This window comes from Amphibalanus amphitrite, unplaced genomic scaffold (assembly GCF_019059575.1).
Source record: "Amphibalanus amphitrite isolate SeventyFive unplaced genomic scaffold, NRLGWU_Aamphi_draft 000047F_arrow, whole genome shotgun sequence".
NCBI lineage: Eukaryota > Metazoa > Arthropoda > Thecostraca > Balanomorpha > Balanidae > Amphibalanus > Amphibalanus amphitrite.
In genome coordinates, this window is record NW_024881543.1 from 925,174 (window position 1) to 946,791 (window position 21,618).

Sequence of the window (21,618 nt, forward strand, 5' to 3'; positions counted from 1 at the left end):
AATAGATATCTACGACAGCTATGCGGTAATCCAGTACCTACAGCAGCTACAGTTTGCTAATCCTTGCATGCACGTTCGTCGCCATCCCTCACTCATTAAAACCTACCGCCGTCCGCACGCAAAACGTATGTGCACTGCACCCATTAAAGCAGCGTTTATGGACATTGGACAATCAACTTGTCAAGCCTTGCGTAATTTTCCCTCCACGTGTTTTTCAAGTGCTAATGTGTAAGCACAGAAAGGGTCCGACTTTGTTCTGGATATTAATTCCTAACGAGGAATATAAATCGTCTAATATTTCGCCGGAAGCGTGTGTTGACAAAGATCTTGGTGAACTTAGCCCTAGCAAAGTGCATTCTTTAAAACATATGAGATCATTCTCATGTATAGTGTTAATTAAGACCTGACGTGTTTGCTTAGCTGGCCTGTATTTGTTTTTGTTTCATCTCATTCATCTTGTGCCTTGAGGCGTCTGTTTTCTCTGTATGCGCTGCATGTTGGCCGTACTAACGATGACAAGATGTCGTACATCTCATCTCATACTACTAACAAGTGCTGGACTTCGTCTGAAAGCGGATCCCCTGCTGTTAGCGATGAAATATATGTCCTGCTAAGAGAAGAACTATTTATCCGAGAGACTATATTGTCTAAAAATGCATTATGTTATATGTACCATGCATCATGCATTATGTATGCGTATGTATGCGTACATAAAGTGAACTGTAAGACGTTCCATATTATATATGGCTTGCTAAACGTAACTGTAGCTAAAAAAAAACTTATTAAGGAACTTAGCATTATTTGATGTTTCTAAGCCAGCGCGCACAGTACAGTCAACAGTGTACGTACAATGACCGACTGAGGTGAACGACTGTTCTGCCTGTGATCATCACCAGACCTGTTTTTACGTCCGGGGAAGGTGACGTCACCGCGCCCTACCAACCGGCCGTGATGAGGTTTATTCAGGCGCCGTCTGTCCCGCCTCGTTTCCTGTGTGGCGGCTCTTTTTGGCCGCAATGACTGGAGAGGACAAAGTCCCGCGTCTGTGCGGCGGCGCACACCACTGGCGACACATTAGCCCTCGCGGGCCCGGGGGGGGGGCGTTTTTCGCCCCCCTGGCGAATATTTGCGATAACTCCCGAACGCTTAGGGATAGGAAGGCGAAACTTTCAGTACCTTTTCTCCCATCAATTTGACATCTTCTGAAGTAAAAAGTTTGGACCTAGCCCCCTTGATGACGTCACAAGGTCCATTTTTCTAGACCCCTGCACGGCAAACTTCGGCGTCACAGACGCAAACTTCAAATAGCTGCTAAAAATAGAGTTTTAGAGATAAAGACAAATTACGAGCACGGCTGTGTAGCATTTGACCTAGAGAAAAATAGAAAAATAGTTTTGGTGACCTGAGGTCAGAGGTCAGGTCAACGACCCCAAAATGTGGTTTTAGTTTTTCGCAAATAACTTCGACAAAAATGGTCCTAGAGCTACGGCAGTGGTACCATCGCATTCGCCTTGTCAAGCCGCGTCGAATGATGTATATTTTGTTCGGAAAAGGTCAAGTTTCATGTTGACCTCATGTGACCTCGAATGACCTCTGGTTGACCTTGACACATGAAAGGTCGTTTATGATGGATTTGTACCCGCTGATCACGAATCTGACATCTATTTTCCTCTAAGCTTTCATTTAGAGCTCCCGGATGGCAAAATTGTCTTATTTATTATTACTAACTTGAATCAGTGAAATAGCCTCTAGCAGGGATACTCTTCTGTGACCTTGACCTTTGAGCAGCCTTGTATCGTAAGATGAACCACAAATAGGGAACTGATAAGCCTCAAAACATTTCAAAACATCTTGGAAGTTAGCAGGCAAGATGTGCGAAAAAGTGCCAAGTTTGAGGTTAATTTTGAGCGTGACCTTGACCTTGACCTTTGATTTGGAGCACATTTTCAGAATCCTCAGATTCTCTTCTTTCGTTTGACACCCAATTTTGCCGGTTTGATGCAGCCTGCCGTCCTCTAGAAGGCTTACTTTGAGATCACTACACATGTGCCGGTTTTGGCCTTTGACCTTGACCTCTGACCTTGAAAAATGACCTGAGGTCAAAAATTTTAGGTGCAATAGAATCGTCTCGTAAGGACCTTTCGTTTGGTATCGCTTTTGTTTCCGTAGCTCCCTTATTTACGGAGTTAGACAGGGGGGGCGAAAAACGCCCCCCCCCCCCGGGCTGCGGTGGTTGGGATTACCCCCCGGGCCCGGCCGGGTTAGGAGGCGGCGTGGCTCGTCGCTGGTCGCCCCGTACCGTATATCCAGCGCCTGTGCGTGTGTCTGTATAGGAGAGAGGACGGGGCGGACGGATGCGGGTCACTGGCTCGTGGCTGTAGTTACCGCCTCGTGGCCACGAGCCGCCGGCAAATACTCACATAGTTACAGTCACAGACGGACGGCCGGGCGGCGCGGCCATTCGATAGGAAGGCCGTGATGATGGATTGCTTTTGACACTACACTACAGATGCAAACTGTAGTGATTTGTTGGCGCAAACGAAGGCATTTGTTGTCCGAAGCGTCTGGCTTTATTTATATTGTTATTGTATTTTAATTGTCTGTAAGAAAACAATCTGACGAGCTATATATTTTGTTAGTGCTTAACCTTATGAGTGCAATTTCATAGTCATTTTGTTGTTACTTAACTACCTACACGTTATAGATTATTAATAGGATTATAATCGTTTGTTACCCCTTTTCCGGTCTGCCAATGTCGATTCTGAATGCACTAAAATGCAATACATCGGGTATGAGGTAATGGAAAAAAGTGAAATCGGTTATCAAAATGTATGTATGCAAGCAGCAGGCACAAGCATATCATACGAACCAATAACGAAATTATCCACGTAATAGCTAGAAAAGGAAGCCATTTGTTTCCGTGATTTCTGAGTGTCCGGTGGGTTAAATTATACCGTACATATTTTATAGGCGGATACTAAAACATCTTGAACTGGTATCCTTTGGCTTTTATTTCATTGTTTCTTCGTAAATCAAATGGATGTCTTTTTAACAACGATTTTTTAACGTTGTCAAGGGAAATAACTTGAAGCGTTTTCCCTCAGCGTTATTGTCCTCATAAACCTATCAGTTCAGTTGCAATAACTTTTCCTCGTTTTAGGACCAATGGTACAATGCGTTATTACTTATTACGCCCTCTTTTATTTTCATGTGTGACTCCGAACGACATCAACTATGACATGAAATAAACTACGACCAGAAAGTTGATTCTCATAAAACATACCTACACGGAAAAGGCACAAAGCGTGTCTTTATGATACAATTTTCATTAGGTACCTTTTTTGCTTTACTTTATCATCGCAGGTGTCTAACAGTATACATATGCGAGTATGACCTCTTTTGATGGACTCGCGGCCAACTTCAAAAGGCGGCGTTGATCCAGCGGCCCAGCGGAAAGCCGCTCTTAAATCCGGGAGCATACAGGGCTTTCATTTACTTCTCGGTGGAAGCTTTTGATGTCGGCAAGCCGGGCACGGACGAAGTGAATGTGCCGTTGGATGTGCCTTGATGGAACATCGACTTTGTCCGTGCTCGGCGCCGTCGCTTCTTTGTGCTGGCTGCGACAAAGCTCAGTCTATCGATCACGCAGCCCGGTGACCAGCTGTCAACCGTCATAAGCATTGAAAAACGCTTTTGCTCGCATGTTTTATTTGCATCAGCAATCAATACGTTACTTGGAAATACGTACAGCACAGTAGCATAAAAGGTAAATGCTGAGGCGGAACGCAATGGAGAAAGACGTTAATATTTTTCGCTTTAGCATCTTCAGAGTTTCATGCGAAATGCGACGTCAAACAGGACATTCGAAATGAATGCAATGAATCACGAATTAAATACTTTTATGTGGGGATGCTTGGAAACAAGGCACATGCTGAAATGTTACAGTTCGTTATCTCGGTGGCAAGCTTTGGCAATCAGTCAGCAATCAGTTTCATTTCGGCCTTGGGACTTTCAAGGTCCTGCTTTGACCGGCTTCGACTTCACTAGCCTTCTGCTCGTGCGACGTTTACTGAATATTACATTTTGAATGCAGCGATAAACTCAATCTTACCTGTCTAGCTACATACCACAGTGAAGTATCGCTCTGCCCACTTCACTTTGACCTAGTGCTCGGGCGGCTGCCCACGTGCGGAGCGGCAGTCCGACGTGGGCTCTCCCAGCCACCGGCTGCCACCTGGCAGGATCGATGTGTCGCCGGGCGGCCGGCACGAGCGCCCGTACGGCGCCACAGCCCCGTCACCGGCCGACGGTCGATCACAATCGCGATATCTGGCTGCGCGCTGGGAGCGGCGCGGCCCAGCGCGTCTGCGCACCGCCGTCGGTCAGCTGATCGGCCGCCGCTGGGACCTCAGATGTCGGCTGGACTTGGCCCTGTGAAGGCGTCGGCCGTACCTCACCGCCATGGACTCCCAGAGCGGTGCGACCGCTGCACCGGAGGCAGCCAACGGCAAACCGGCGGCCAAGGAGGCGAAAAATGGCGCCGTGGTGGCTAGCGATCGGGCCCTCTCCGAAGAGCCCGAAGACGATGAGTGGAACATGCCCGTACCGCCCGACGGTGGCTGGGGATGGATGGTCGTCTTCGCGTCTTTCATGATTCACGTTATAGGTAAGTGAACTATTTTCTTATAATTGCCTCGGAGCCTCGTCGAACTCGTCTTATTTTATGATCGTAAGAGTTGTTTTGTGCTATAACAAGAGAAAACACCGAAGATGTTCACGAGTTCAAAATCCTTTGTTATATTCCAGCGTCCTTGTCACTAGCTGTGACCCATGCAGCGTCACAATCACTTTCTGAATAGGAAGACTGGTTTCATTACATGCGTAAGTAGGAAGTATTGATCCCACACCGTCTTTCTTCAGCCATTATTCAAATGACCTGCCGAGTCCTTTGTTCAAGGCACCCGTCCTGGCCCAATTAGCCGCCGCGAGTAGCTGAAGTAGGTCACCCTGTGATAACAGATTTAACTGATTATTCTTGCAGAGCTTGTCAGAAAGTCACAAATTAATGACTTTTGGCTGTGAAGTTAGTAAGCATGCACCGGTGCGACTGCCCGTCTCAGTCCGGTCAGGCCCGATTCCCGATACCTTTTTTAGCCTGCTGCCGAATGGGATGTGATCGACGGAGGCATGGGACAAAGGCAGACACGTCCCCCTCCCTTCCAATGAGTGTTCCTCCCTTTGTCCCCATGTGCCAGCGTTCGCCATACAACGAGCTGCGCGCTCGAAGAACGGCGTTGAGAATTGGAAATGCTGTGGAATGATAATTTTGTCCGCGACTTGCTGGGAAGCTGGGCGTTTACTTCACCGGTTCCATCCATGTCCATAACGCCTGTTCGCGATTGCGCACAACGCAGTACCGACTGAGAGATGAAAATGGGCATACCTGACCTTCGATTAACCCTCGGATTTGCAGGGGTTCGGATGGACACTTAGGTTTTACACGAATAACTCGCTTATGAGACGGTCGATTGCAACGAAGCTTTAAGTACCCTCAAGTTAATTGATCTTACACATACCCCAAAAATGTCATGGCCGGGACCCTGACCCAGTTGAGCTCTCACCTGTGACCTGTTTCTCCGAAACCAGGGGCCGTATTCACGTCGATCATTTTCGTAAGAATTTTCTTAAGTTTGACCTACTTCTTAAGTAAATTTTTTTATTCACGTGAACTCCGTCGACAAAAACTTAAGAAGTGTCGACGTGAATACCAAATTATACTTACGAAAGAAAATCGACTTACGAAGTCGACGTGAATACGGCCCCAGGTCCGGCCGGAATTGCGATTCGGTATACAGTATACACGTATGTCGGCGTAGCAGTATTCGTGCGTCTACCGACTTTTTGTGATTAGAAACGTGCCAACTGCTAAGATATGAAAAAATGTTTGTCCCATGCATCACGGTCGGTAAAAATGAGCGAAAGTTTTATGTGGCCGTCAGTGCACTGAATTTCCTGATCTTCGAGTGATCGAGTCGAAAATTTAAAGGAGACCTTTTGGCCATTCTTTGTTTCCACCAAGGGGCGAAGTTGGCTCAGCCTCCACCCGTCTCCTGTTTCACCGGGTGAATATATTATATTCTACTTTAAAAACACACTTGTCATCCATACAGTCTGTCCGTGACTAATTTCTTCCTTTTTGTGGGTGCTGGCAGCGCCTCTGCTGGACCGATTGTAGTTGTTTGTTGTCACAGACTCGTCTGGGACGTCAGTATATGGAGCATGCACTGCGGCAGGACTGGGTCTCACAAAAACCTCCGCTCACTGGCGGCCCTCTGTGGGTCAGCTGGGTCACTGGCTCGGTGCCAGGACTGGCGGGGGAAGGAGGAAGGGGGACACCTCTGGCTGCAAGACGCGGTCCAACCGGCGCGACGCAGTCCAGCCGAGTCCGCAGTGCTCGGAATTCTGTCATTTTTGACGACAGACGGCTGAGTTCAGGCCTGCCAGCGCCGCCACGCGCCAGCCGCCTGACTCGGTTCGCTCGCTCCCACATAGCGGCATCCAGGAACAGCTCCCTCCCCCTCCCACCCCGGCACGGTGGCGGTGACTCACACTTCTACCAGACAACGTCAGCGTGGACGCCGGGCGCCTTTGTTCCAAATGATTGGGCATATTATGTTTGAATGATAATTGTGCCATCGCTTAGGTGCCACGAGCTCCATCGAAAGCTGAAATATTGAATCGTTTCGTGGACACTTATGTGACTTTTATCCGATAATTGGAGGGCATTGGGGGGTTACAGGCCTCCCACCGCCGCCCACCCGTCCATGTTGCTCTCTGGCCCCCAGGCTGCCGCTGTGGTTCCGTGGCGCCGGGTTCGCGGTCTCTGTGTGCTCCATTTTTGGCACAGTGCCACCGGCGGCCACTCACACCGCTGACCCAGAATGCCCAGACGACGATATTTGTAAACAGTGAGGCTGTTTATGACAGGACTCCCAGTGGAACCGTTTCCGTGAGATGCACTCTCCAGCAGCTCTTTTTTGCCGAGCTAAGACCCGGATGTTTTTACTTTTATCTTGACACAAGCCCTACATAGTATAGATGGGTACCATGCCATGTTTTGACGTTTATTCTCATTTGTGGGTCAATGGGTCAGGTCGTGCTCTCCAAGTCATGTGGGACTGGGTCGCACTTATGTATAGTATCGGTGTGTCGAGTGGCATTTGTAGACAAGCACTGACAACAATAAAAATATACCTACCAAAAAGAACTGTTGAAATTAGCTATAACTTGTAGCTGGCGCAAAAAAAAACTTAAGCATGTCTAAACAAAATGGCTATGATGTTTTCCGCTCAACTTGGTTCAACGAGCTCAATAAGTATTATGACCAGTGACAGGTAAAATAACATTAAAAACAAGAATAATAATTATGCATGGTTGGGTCCCGCGGGATTCATGGACGCGCTGCCCACTGGCCGGGCGTTTTCTTGCTGGCTTTCTTGTGACCGTAATAGTTTTCTGTTATACATTTTAAAACAATATTTAATGCACAACTGTGTTTTATTCACCGCATTTGTTTTTCCAACATGAACATATAAGCAACTGTTTGGTTTTCCCAACCGAACATTTACTTTTGTGCTTTAATCGGTATAAGTTGTACAATGGTAATAGCCGTCTCAACCTCGACACGTTTCTCCTTTTTACGTCAAAACTTGATGAAACAATTGATATGGGTACGAAATAAAGACTCCAAATATTAAATAATACGATACGCGAATACGAATTAAACACGAATAAAAGACCAAGTAGACTCCAAACCAAGTAGAACCAACCAAGTAGCCAAGCAGACGAATAAAATACTCCAAATATTAAATAATACGATACGGATGCGAATAAAATGCGAATAAAAGACTAAGTAGACTAAGGGGGGCGAATAAAAGACTAAGGGGGGAGGGGTATGTAGGTTGGAGGAGCAGGAGCCTTCCTGTAAATGGGCATATCGGCCCGTTGGAAGGGTGATGAATAAAAAAAAAGTACCTCGACTTACCTAATCCGTTGTTATTTTACGTGACAAATAACAGCATGTCGAAACAGCATTTGCGCCGGTACAACAAGTGATTGTTTTTCCTAGATTATGCGGATTACGATGGTGTCATTGGGGGACTCATTCGGGGTTGTTTTTCAGTGTGAAGGGAATCCAATGTCACGCAACATGCGTGTTTACCGTTTACCAAGCATTTAACGTCCCTGATGCATATCTTCTCGAATCTGTTGTTGACATGTTAGGTCATATTTTAATCTGTTTTCATGTGCTTCTGTGGTTCATCTGAACCGCTGCTGCAGGGTCAGAGGGGCCGTCCAACGCCTGACACTGACAGGCCCCGCCTTTTCGTCCCTCTGACATGTGGTCCATCTGCTCGTGTCTTTCCAGCTGACGGCGTTATGTACACGTTCGGCATTTTCTACATGGATATCACAACAAACTTTGGCTCGACCAAGGCGGAAACGTCGTGGATCGCGTCGATTATGCAGGGCGTTACATTCGGAGCAGGTGAGTGTTGCAAGGAGCTGGCGACAGCTGGAGTCAATGCCGCTATTTGGACTTAATCTAAATCGGATTACCATGGAGGCGACCACTTTGTCATTCTCTGACGGGCAGCCGTAAAAACATGGACGTCCTTTATTAGCGACAGACGTCAATGAGGACATTTACGCCCCATTACCAGCAGGCAGATGTAGCGACATCACCGTCCTAGTGCCGACAGACGTATTTATTATTTAATAACGTTACCATCCTGTCACCGGCAGACCTAGCGTATACTGACATTCATGTTCTGATGTTGTGTGCTCATGCTGAGCCAGCTACGTTGGAGCCTCGTTACCGACAGACTATACCGACATTTACGTCCTTTTACCGACAGACTGTAGGTAGTGGGCACTGACATTTACATACATCCTATTATTGGCAGTCCTATTCTTAAATTTACATCCTATTATTGGCAGTACTATACTGATATTTACGTCCTAATATTTTCAGACGCATACTGGCGTCGCCCCTTCCCTTACCGACAGACGTATACTGACATACTGGCATACTGTCACCCCGTTCCCGACAAACGTATATACTGACATACTGTCATCCCGTTACTGACAGACGTACACTGACATTGTCTCCCTCCCTATATTACTGACTGACGCCTATAGGTATACTGACATTAGCTCTTCGTGCTCCATAGGCCCTCTGGTCAGCGGTCTGGTGAATCGGTACGGATGCCGAGCCGTCTGTATCGCCGGCGCTTTTGTCGGGGGAGCCGGGTTCGTGCTCACCACGTTCGCACAGAGCGTCCAGGTCATGTACGTCACCATCGGATTGGTGCTCGGTAAGTGCGAATCGGGCTTGTGTTGAGTGAGTGTGGCAGCCAGTCGGGATTGTGTTGAGCAAATGCGCCAATCAATCGGAGTTGTCACTACGGTGCTCGTCTTTTTAGTCGCTGCTGTTACCGAATACTGGCGATGTCTGCGCTGACCTGCCCCGGTATAATTGGAAACGTCAATCAGCTAATTCAGACCATGTCGCTCTCGAAAGAGGTTTGCGTCAAAAAGAGCTTGGGGCTAAGCGGCTTGACCTTTTACCGATGTGTGTGAAGATTAGCTTTCTCTCGCCTGATTTATTTGGCTTTTTTGATGCATAAATACGCAGAGAAATAAATTTGGATTGACAATGACGAGATAGTTTCGGTTGCTGAATGCCTAGATTCTTTCTCCTTATTCATTTTTAGCATCTTGTTTCGTAACAAGCTCTATGATGATTCTGTTACCACACTTTGAAATCCCATCTCAGGCTTCGCTGAACCGTTTACTGTATCTTAATTCGATTTAGCAGCGGCAGCCGTGTGGGAGCGGCTGTAACTGATGATCCGTCGACTATTCTCAGGCGGTGGACTGGGCCTGATCTACCTGCCAGCTATTGTTAGCGTCACCTGCTACTTCGAGAAGAAACGATCGTTCGCCACCGGTATCGCCGTCTGCGGCTCAGGACTCGGTGAGTGGGAGGCTCACTCAGCGACTCAGGACTCGGTGAGTTAGAGGCTCACACGGCGACTCATTGAGTGAGAGGCTCGCCCAGTGACTCAGTGAGTTAGAGACTCGCAGCGACTCAGGGCTCAGTGAATAGAGGCTCACACAACGATTCAGGACTCGGTGAGCTAGAGGTTTATCCAGTGACTCAGGAATTCAGGGAGTTAGAGGCTCACACAGCGGCTCAGAACTCGGTGAGTTAGAGGTTCACCCAGCGGCTCAGGGCACGATGAGTTACGAGTAGAGGCTCGCACAGCGACTCAGAACTCACGGTGAGCTAGAGGTTCACACAGCGGCTCGGTGAGTCAGATGCTCACCCAGTGACTCGTACTCCGCGAATGTTCCGCGCTTGTTTGTTCCGGGCTCCTGTCATTCACTAATGGCCATTACTAACGCGGACACCCTGTAGGTATCTGGTCCATCTCATCTCCGCCATTGTACTCAGCCTGGTGTTGACTTAACCCGCGGTATTGTTGTTACACTATTGCAGCGCCGAGGGAATAAACTTCGACCGGGTAGATGACATACGAGTATACATACACACAGCATTACCCGCGCAGTAAATACGCTTGACAGAGACATGTTACAGACGGGAAATCAACACATTTGTTTTTATTTCGACAAATTGACTGGTGCGCAGCAGGATGGTTTGCACGGTTATGTCATGATCTATATCTGTCTCATGGGGTCAACTTTGAGTGTTGAATGAGAAAACTACAATGGTGGTAGTAATTATGATATAAATATATTTAGCAATGTTGGAAAATTGTTCAACACAAAACTTGTTTTATGATAATGTTAAATTCGTGTAAAATTAGCCTTGGTTGACGCATGATGACTTGCTATTCGAGTTGGACCAAAAAGACCGGAGCACTTGTCTAATGTTTTTGGCGAACTTCTTGTGTCGCCTCTCCCTATTTTGGCCGCGAGAGCTGCGTAAGAGGCTTGGTGAGGGCGCCGGAGAGGGTTCTGCACTCCACTCGGTGTTCTGAGTGGTCCATGTGCCACGGCGCGGGCTAAATTGGAGCTGGTCTCACAAAGAGGCACCCGGGGACGACGAATGATATTTCATTTCCTACTTCCAGTGAGGCCAGAAACACGAAATTCGGAGAATGTATTATTCGTCATAATAGCTGTTTTCCTGAAATGCTGGGAATCCAATGAGGCTATTTTCAAATTAAAATGACTTCAAATGCAGACTTTCTTTTGACACTTACATAGGTCCCAAATTAACCCTGGCCGGTTTAAGAACGGGCTTCCGGTTCTGGACACATTGTCTACGAAAAAGCTCCCAACAGCTGACTCGGCACACCAATGACACCGACTTCCTATAGGCTGAGAGCAGATATATCATTCACGGCTAATGGTGATCCAATGTGCTATCCGCTGGTCTACAGATAGGTACTGCACACGGTCGTGCACCCTCCTCTGGTGCGCCCACACTGCCCGCTGCAGCCATGTGCACCACGCGGCACTCCACGGACTCTGTCCACCGGAGCGCCGGGTATCGGGCCCACTATCTTGAGGAGGCACGGCGCCGTGTGTCGCCGAGCACCGCCGGCCTCATCAGTTGAGACATTAATCTCGCGAGTATCTCAAATACCGATAGCATCGGCACGCACATGAATTAGCCACGCATGAGTGTCGTCTGGACCCACACTGTAAAAAATATTGACTAGCCCCTCGTCAAATGATTCTCAACGCTAAATGTCGGGGGTACAGACTAGTTTTGCATCCTACTTTTGACACACGCTACGAGCCCCTGGCTTGTTTTGTGTTCGTCAGATGACAGTTACCAGGTGTCGGTTAGTTTTTACCACGTCCCAAAAATAGCTGGAGCGTTTCTGCCTTGTCTTGGAAGCAGGTCCTCGTTAATGCTGTGTATGATAACAAAGTACCTAGTAACAATAATAACGAAAAACAATGTCAAAACGAGGGCGGCTTGTTTAGTGACGATGTTCAAAAGAAGCATCGTCTTGTTCCTACTTAACGAATGAAGCTCAAACTAGGTCAAAACTAGGGGCCCAACTAGGCCCTAATCAACCCATAGTCAGATGACCAGCAGATCCTACGCCGCCCAATCCAGTCATCGAATTTGCCAGCGAATTCGTTTGAAGACCATCATATTATTAAATATCGGTGGTCTTCAAACGAAATCACTTACCAGTTTGATGACGAATTCATCCGGCCCATTCCAAAAACGCTCAAGATAAAATGAAAGTGTATTTCTGAAATAATGTGCTTTCTTGCAATGCACCTTTCGTATATCAAGCGAACCTTTCACTTCCAGCGCCCGTTTACAGTAATCAATCGAATCAGAAGCATGCACATACCTATCGATAGATCTGAACCTAAGAACACAGAAGACATTTTGTAGAGTACCTGTCTGAGCCTATGCAGTGGAGCCCGTGAGCCGCCCAAACCGCAGCTGCCTCATGAACTTGATGATAGGTCTGAACCTCAGATTGGCCAGAGCCTGGCCGTCAATAACCAGCTTATTTATATCCACAGTTGTAGTGACTTAGGGTTTGGAATTTGCCAAACCTAAGTTTTGATTACCAAGAGAAGTTTTGTACTTCTTGCACTTGCCTTTTCTTCATAACTTTGGCGGAAATCGTCGTAGTGAAACTTCAGTGTTCCGTTAGCTGTCGGTTCTTGAGAGGGTTGGCCAGGCCGGACACCGGGGGCGGCTCCACAACTTTCGAAAAATTAAACCTAAGTCCTATTGCATTGCATGGAGAGCAATTCATTTAAAATCGCTCTTGTCCCCCCCCTCCTCGACAACTTTGCAAACGTCTCTGCGCGATTTGGTTGAGAATAATGGCTTATGGCAAGTTATTGAATCAGAACGTCGATCACTGCAGGTCATATATCGGCAGGCAATTCTTCATAACTAGACACTGCACAAATGGAAACGATACAGGTTTGCCCAGTGATAAACACTCGCACTTCACAGACGCGCGCACCCCCGACCGAACGCGGCACGGCACAGCGCAACTGGCGCCGGGAAGCCGGGAACGCATTAAGTGAAGGATTCACAGGTGCGCAACTTTACTGCGAACAATAAAAACCTACCGCAAACGATTAAAAAAAAGTTTTAGAGCAATCGGAAATACAAATGTATTGACTTATAGAAATAAAATTGTCATTCACCTTCCAAATAACCCAACAATTTATTTGCCGTAAAAAGTGTCTGGAAATGGAAAGTTGCAAACATGATTCAGCAAGTAGGGAAACGCAGCAGCTACCTGGCGAATAATCTCAGGCTGGTTTAGTGACGAGTGCATTGCTACGGCTTGTTCCTCGCCCTTCACAGATTACTATGACAAAACTATCCCTAGTATTTTGATCATCCTGAGGCTGGCTTTCACCTAATAATTTGATGAGGGTCTTCCTCGTTTCGGATTGAGGCGAAAACAAACGTCAAACAACCTTGATAGTTAATTCAGCACTTCAAAACAAAGGTACACCTAGGGTATCATTGCAATACCGGATCATAACGATCTGGATAGTTCTCAGCCTGTAAGCTAACTAAGCGGTAACTAGTTAAGTGGTAGGTACCGGAAGCATTGACAACCTGGTGACTGTTTCGAGACCCTTGTTTTGACACATAGCTCGTCAATATTTTTTACAGTGCATGGTCGGGACTTTTGCGAATTATTGGTGTATTCACTATTCGCACGCATTTTTATTTTCATCGAATTCTATTGCTTTAATTAGGTATAAGCGAATTAACCTAATTATAGTATGGCAACTTAGTCAGTGTGGTAACAGCAACTAGCTTTAATAAGTCGGTGTCGTTTTATTTGTGCACAAGCTGTGGAATAAGATCATATATTTACCTGCTGTTCTGTATTGTGTTTGCAGGCACGTTTATTTTCGCGCCGCTGACGGAGCACCTAGTGACGTCATATGGCTGGAAGAACGCCATGCTCATTTTGGCGGCCGTGCTGTGCGGCTGTTCCTTCTTCGGCGTCCTGTTCCGGCCTCTGGAGCCGGTCCGAGCGCCCAAACGGCAACAAAAGTACGTAAAACATCGGCGACCCGACCCATGTCCAGTGTCGATAGACAAAGGCTTGTCACAGTGGCATAGTTTCCGAAGCTAATTTGTATCTTTCACAAGTGTACGTTGTTTATAATTGTTGCAAGTGTTCATTGTTGACAGGTGTTTATTGTTACGGGTGTGTCCATCGAACCACGCTGGCATGTGGCGATCCGCTATGTAATGTGTCCCCCCGCCTCTCTGAGCCGCTGTTGACCTGACCTCTGTCCCGTCTCAGGGCCACTAACGGTGTACTCAACAAGCCGGTGCTGCGGGTGGCGGCCGAGGACGGGGCGCTGGGCGGCACTGCGGCGCGCCGGCCCGTGCCTAGGAACCTGACCGACAGCGACCTGCCCGACCAGCCGGGCGCTGCCGCCGCGACCTCCATCGTGGTGACCGCGCCCGGGAGACAGGAGGTCTGCCGGATGACCTCGTCACAGCCACGTGAGCTAGCTACATTCAGGGAGGGATATATATATATATATATATATATATATATATATATATATATATATATATATATATATATATATATATATATGAGCTCCCCTCATCGAGTAAGAGACGGTTGCTAGCTATGATCTCCCCTCAACGAGTGAAAGATGTGGGTGGGGGCTCCTAAGTTCCCCTTCCCCGAATAAAGGATTAACAGCTGCGTTATGATTCGTTGAGTATGTTCGTGTCTGAGTATCGGTACGTCTGACTAAAGTGTGGGTAGCTGGGTGTCTTTCTGTGCGGCCCGACCTCTGCCGTCCTCTCACTATGTGCGCTTGTTCCGCAGTGCTGGCGCGTCCCACGCCCGGCGTCCAGCAGTTTGGCTCGCACGACGTGATGCACCTGTACCAGCCGACGGGCAGCGCAGCCAGCAGCCGGCGGCCCTCGCAGCACCTGGAGGTGATGCGCCGCAAGGACATCTTCTACAGCGGCAGCCTGCTCAACATACCCCAGTACAAGTCAGTATACTATCCCGGCCAGCAATATGCCTGCTCAACATTCCACAGTACAAGTCAGTGCACTGTACCTTATAACCTGACCGGCAATATGCCTGCTCAGCATACCCCAGTATATACAAGTCAGTACTAACCCGTACCCCGGCAGGCTAAACGTACAGCGGTACAAGTCAGTACTAACCTGTACCTCTATCGCCTGTACCGCTGTACAAGTCAGTGCCCAATACCCAGACCCGATGTATGTTTCACGGTACAAGCCAGTACCCCCGTATCTTTCAAAGTTATACCGTAATACAAGTGAGTACCCCACACCTCGACTGAATATACCGCAGTACAAGTCACATAGATCGTCGCCAAATAGGTATGCAATATATTTTAGTGGGTCACATAAATCGCGTTAAAATGTGTGCTTATAGACCAGTCGACCGGACGCGGTAAAGGGACCTACGCCGGGATGGAATTGACTTTCATGCCACAAGAGCTGTATTCTTGGCTGGGTGTGAAGCCGTGCTGGTTTAGGGCCTACCGTGAGTGGCCTAACGGTCTCATTTCAGACCAAGGGCGCTTTTACGTTCTCCCGTAACTTTTACATGCTGTGCTGAGAAACTGGATATAAATCCTGGCGCCACCTGCTTTTCGTTCACCTACCTCTCATTGCGTTCAAAGCGATTATGCAGCTAGGCCGCCTATATAAGTACAATGGGTCAGAGGTGACTCTTGTTTTGTGTTGTTCACGAAACACGCTTCTCAAGATAGTGACGGTGAAAACCCACGTCACCATTTGGCGTATTGTTACGTGACCCCTCGGCTCATCCACCAGCCTCTGGGTTATAGTGTCTAGTCTGTCTACCGTCTCCGTCGTCTGCCTGTTGGACCAAAGGCGCCTTATCCAGCTGTGGCTCTGACTGCCGGGCCCCGGCGTGCGTCAGCGTCCGCGTACGCTCTGGCTCGGCCCCTTAATGACATACGAATTTGGCCGAGCTCCAGTCGGTGCTCCGAGCACGCCAACTCGGGGCGTCGGACGGACGTGACCTTGGAGGTTTGGGTCACACCACCACGCGCCGATGGAAGCTACTGCGACCTCCTAGTTTCCGGAAAATAGCACGCAAAAATAGTCGGTGCTAAATCAGTCTCGGTGAACTGATATCATATGTAACGTCATATCTAATCTAGCGAATAGAACACTGCCTATGTTATCAGACGTTATCAGGCTAGTTGATACTGCTATTACTAGGTCCTTTTTTACCACGATTTTGTGTCCTCAGAACTTTGAGTTAGCGCCGCTCAGAGAGCTGTTAAGTCGCACCAGGTCTGCAATGTTAAGGCTTGGTCTACAAAGTATTTAATGTCTGATTCTACGTTTTTTTCTGGTCATGCGACTTAGCTTCGTGGCTAATAGAGGCGAGATTAATATGGCGAGATATGGCGAGCACAGTCGGTTGAAAACCATCTATCCGATGTTGGATATGGAACTGGGGAACGGCTGAGGGACTCGTATGCTCCACGGCAACGGCTGGCAGGTCAGCCTATGACAGCCACTACGCCCTGGCCGAGACTGGCTGTCATTTTGAGCTCAGGCCACGGGAGAATGGAATCCGCGCGCCCTCTGTCACTGCCTCAGTTGTGGCGGGTGCCAGCCCTGAAAAGGTAAACAAAACAGGAATGCGTTCGAGTTCAATGGCTTCAAATGATAATGTTTTCTGATGCCAACATTTTAGTCATGTGTGACGTTTCAATGACCTGGAAGTTCTAGATGGAGAATGCTGCTGATCACGGAAATTAACCGTGGTTGACGATCTTCTTTGTTTTATCAAAAGGTAGTTAAGCGTTAAAAGCGTTACTTTTTCATGTGTGAGGGTGATGTTCGATTTCTCTGTACTGAACCGACTGTCGTTCTCCGCTGCGGCAGGTCGAACCAGGACGAGTATGAGGTGGAGGTGGCCGCCCCGGTGGTGGACGGCACGGCGCGCACGGTCGTCTGCGGCTGCATCCAGTGCCCGCAGGACGTGGCCGACACGCTCCACGACATGATGGGCCTGGCACTGCTCAAAGACCCCGTGTTCCTCACATTCGCCATCTCCAACTTCCTGACCAGCATCGGCTTCAACGTGCCCTACATCTATATCGCGGTGAGAGCGCGCTGATGGCCCCGCTCTCCGCCCAGCAAGACTGCATGAGGTTTTATGTGTCTGATATACCCTCGAATTTCTCCGATCGCCGTGCATACCACCCCTGTTCATTTGTGAGCCAAGATTTTAAACGTTGCCTTGTCAACAGTGTAGTTCATCTTCATGTTCTTCGCTCACAGGATAAGGCCGTGCAGGCCGGCCTGGACCGAGACAGCGCCAGTTTCCTGCTCTCCATCATCGGCATCAGCAACACCGTGTCTCGAATCGTACTGGGCTACATATCGGACCGGCCGTGCGTCAACCGGCTCTGGGTCTACAACTGCGCGCTCACAGTCTCTGGAATCGGTGAGCCGGGCCAGGATGGCACACGGGCGGATTGTGGACATTATTTTCACATTGGGATGGCTCCGAGCCGCCCACTGACTCGTATGAGCCGTAACAGACTTATTCGAGACGCTGGGGGGTTAATTACTCTTGTCCGGACCCATACTGATGCGCGTTGTGTTTTACGGGACGCACTGGTGAGCTCTTTTCTCACTGATCTGACCTATATCAACTGTTACCGACAAGCGCGGATACAAGGGGGGGGGGCCATGGGGGCCATGGCCCCCCCCTTGGCCGATTTTTTTTTCAAAAATAAAATAAAAAGTTAAAAAGCTGAAAAGGGGGCCTCCTGAAAATAAAGTGGCCGAAATCCGATGAGTTTTTTTTTTAACCTACCCACTTCGTTATTTCTTAGAAGACTAGCTGAGAAGACTTCTTTGTTAGAAGATTGGTAAAGCTTTTCATAACTTGGAGGTCTCTTATACTCACAGAGATGACCACTTTTACAGGGCCTCCTAACCTGCACAGAGGGCCTCCAAGCCTGCACAGATGTCCTAACAAACACAAAATCTCTTAGCCTACACAGAGGCCTCCACTCGCATCCGAACAAAGGGCCTCCTAGCCAACACAGAGGGCCTCCTAACTCACACAGAAGGTCTCCTATCCTGCACAGAGGGACTCCAAGCCTGCACAGATATCCTCTTCGCCAACACAGGACCTCTTAATCTCCACAGAGGGCCTCCACTCGCATCCACACAAAGGGTCTCCAAGTCTGTACTGAGGGCCTGCGCTCGCATCTGCACAGAGGGCCTCCTAGCTATCACAGAGGGCTTCCTAGTTCACATACAAGGCCTCCTAGCAGGGGCGGATCCAGGGGGGCGATAGGGACTATAGCGCCCCCCCGGGCGACTTTCTCATTTTCTTTTTTTTTGCAAAAAAAAGCATGATAGGGGGCCCCAAAAAATAAAGTGGACGAAATCCAGGCTTAAACTTTTGGGGGTAGGTAGGGCCCCCATCGATGGGGGGCCCCCGATTCGGAATAGCCCCCCCCTTGGCAAAATGCTGGATCCGCCCCTGGTTACCGACAACCTGGAGAGTTTTACTCACTGTCGTGTAGGTACTATACCCGTGATGGATGGCCCATTACTCAGTGTCCCGTGCGATACTCGTACGGGCTCGATCCGCCTTGAACCAGGTGCTGTACCGCGCGGTCCCCCAGGTATCGACTGTACCGCTGTCCCTACGGCACTAACTGGTTACCGCCTGTCCCCAGGCACGGCGCTCAGTGCCCTCTGTACCGACTTCCCCAGGTACTGACTGTACCTCTATCCCCAGGTACTGACTGTACCTCTGTCCCCCAGGCACGGCGCTCAGTGCCTTCTGTACCGACTTCCCCAGGTACTGACTGTACCTCTGTCCCAAGGTACTAACTGTACCTCTGTCCCCAGGTACTGACTGTACCTCTGTCCCAAGGTACTAACTGTACCTCTGTCCCCAGGTACTGACTGTACCTCTGTCGCCAGGTACGGCGCTCAGTGCCTTCTGCACCTACTTCCCCAGGTACTGACTGTACCTCTGTCGCCAGGTACTGACTGTACCTCTGTCCCCAGGTACTGACTGTACCTCTGCCCCCAGGTACGGCGCTCAGTGCCTTCTGCACCGACTTCCCCAGGTACTGACTGTACCTCTGCCCCCAGGTACGGCGCTCAGTGCCTTCTGCACCGACTTCCCCAGGTACTGACTGTACCTCTGTCCCAAGGTACGGCACTCAGTGCCTTCTGCACCGACTTCCCCAGGTACTGACTGTACCTCTGCCCCCAGGTACTAACTGTACCTCTGTCCCCAGGTACTGACTGTACCTCTGTCGCCAGGTACTGACTGTACCTCTGTCCCCCGGTACTGACTGTACCTCTGCCCCCAGGTACTGACTGTACCTCTGTCGCCAGGCACGGCGCTCAGTGCCTTCTGCACCGACTTCCCCACGCTGGCCCTGTACGCCGCCGTGTTCGGGTTCACGATCGGCGCCTACGTGGGCCTCACCTCAGTCATCCTGGTCGACCTGCTCGGCCTCGACAAGCTCACCAACGCGTTCGGCCTGCTGCTGTTGTTCCAGGGCGTGGCCACGCTCATCGGACCGCCCATCGCCGGTGAGACAGCTCCGCTCCTCCCGCAGGAATCGCTAACCATGTGTGAGGTCGCTGCCGATGACCTCCAATAGTTACCTACATCGCTCAGTTGCTCCACCGCAGTATAAACGTGGAGATAATTAAAGCTTTTGTCCACGGTCTACCCACCGCATCGATACCACTCACGGGACGAATCGATCATAATGGATTGATGAGTTATTGACAACCGTGACGTCAACATTACGTCATCAGTGGGGCAAACACGTCAGCGGTACGGCGACGCCCTAGCAGTGTTGAATCCCGCTCCGTTGTCGGACTACTGGGGCGTAGGTGGGGTGGAGGGGGTGACTGTGGTGCCAGTACCGGACCACTGAGTTTGGGAGAAGGGGGAGAGGAGAGGTCTGTGATGCCGTTGACGATTGTCCGGAGGGTGATGGCAATGCTGGACGGCTGTAGCGTCAATGTCGACCCGCCGAGGGGAGATGGGCGCTGAATATCGCCAATGTCTGGTCGCCGATGGGTCCTGCTCGCGTCACCCCCTGACCGTGCCTCCGTCCGCAGGCGCCCTGTACGACGCCACCAACTCGTACGACCCGGGCTTCTACGTGGCCGGCACCATGGTGGCGGTAAGCGGCGCCATGCTGTTCTTCATCCCGTGTGTGCGCCGGTGCGCCGGCAACTCGGAGGTGCGCCGACAGCGCTCCGGCGGCTCCCGGCTGGCCGAGCCGGCGGCCTGAGCGACCAAGGAGGAGGGGGCGGGGCGCGGCCGCCCCGGCATCTGTTCAGGGCCAGTGCCTGCTCCGGGCCAGCTCCGGCGGCCGGAGACCGAGTATTTTCATACCGAGTATGTGCCTGAGTGAGTAGGAGGCGGCGACGGCGCGGTATTCGCGCCGCCGCTCCGCTCTGCTGCTGCCCGACGGGAGGAGGGGCTGGGAGCACTCTGCCGGCGCGGGATACCACTGCTGTCCCACGGGGCCGAGGGAGGTCTACCCGCACAGGTAGGAGGCGGGCTGAGAGAGGAGAGAGCGGGCGTGTCGCGAGCTGTGCCAAACGCCGCACCTCGAGTCGCATCAGCTCGAGGGCACTTTCAGAGTGGTGAGCTGGAGAGGCCAACCGACTGCTCCGGCTGGCCGGGCCCCATCGCAGCGCTCTTAGTGAACTTACTTGATTAATGAATTTAGAGTCGATATTATTACTTGATGATGCCACTGTATGATACCTTTGTCGATATGGAAATACATTATGTCCATGTGAACATATTCTCCCGAACGTTTTAAGAGCTGAAACGAACAAAGTGTCATATCACGTAGAAACTAATGTGAAAGAACAATTGAAGACGTGCACATTATTACGAGCGAGCGAGCGCAGCGAGCGAAGTGAGTCTTTTCAATATAACGGAAAAATCTCAGTATGAGCGGCCCGGCCCGGCCCGGCCCGGCCCGGCCCGGCCTGTAACGCTTTTGAGAGGCTTATATCTCAGCAACCGCTGGACCGATTGGCCTGCGGTCTTTTTTGTTGGGTAGCCCCATCCCTTCTACCCCGTAATTGACTACTTTTGATACATCTCAGTGACCGTCGTGGCACGTGCCACGTGAAAAGTCAAGGGTGTTCAAGCTGTTTTGCAAAAGTAGTGATTTTGAGAGGCTCATATCTCAGCAGCTGCTTGGGCGATTGACTTGCAGTAATTTTTGTAGGGTAGCAGCATCCCTTCTACCCAAAATAGGATACTCTCGATGCAAGTGGGTCACCCCCAGTGCACGTGCAAAATACAACAATAAGAGGTGCCAAATTTGTTCCCATTTCAGTAACTCGGTAATTACTGGGGCGATTTCGCTGAAACTTGGCATACAGGTAGGCACCCACCAGGTAATGCATTCCCATGTGTTGCGGTTAGGGTGCTACTGCACGTGCGCACGTGCAGGGGGCGTTTCCAGATCTCGAGAACGGCTGGGCCGATTGCGCTCAAATTTGGT

General features: G+C 49.8%; 1 protein-coding gene across 1 annotated transcript; it reads left to right on the plus strand.

Annotated features, from left to right (window-relative positions):
* The first annotated feature begins 3,948 nt into the window (after positions 1 to 3,948).
* Positions 3,949 to 20,904, plus strand: LOC122377574 (monocarboxylate transporter 3-like). Its single transcript, XM_043357767.1, has 11 exons — positions 3,949 to 4,666; positions 8,429 to 8,548; positions 9,234 to 9,377; positions 9,932 to 10,039; positions 13,942 to 14,098; positions 14,355 to 14,560; positions 14,898 to 15,069; positions 16,976 to 17,195; positions 17,375 to 17,540; positions 19,466 to 19,666; positions 20,207 to 20,904. Exons 1-11 carry the CDS (start codon positions 4,462 to 4,464, stop codon positions 20,380 to 20,382), a joined length of 1,875 nt encoding a protein of 624 aa, XP_043213702.1. The 5' UTR covers positions 3,949 to 4,461; the 3' UTR covers positions 20,383 to 20,904.
* The last annotated feature ends 714 nt before the right edge of the window (positions 20,905 to 21,618 follow it).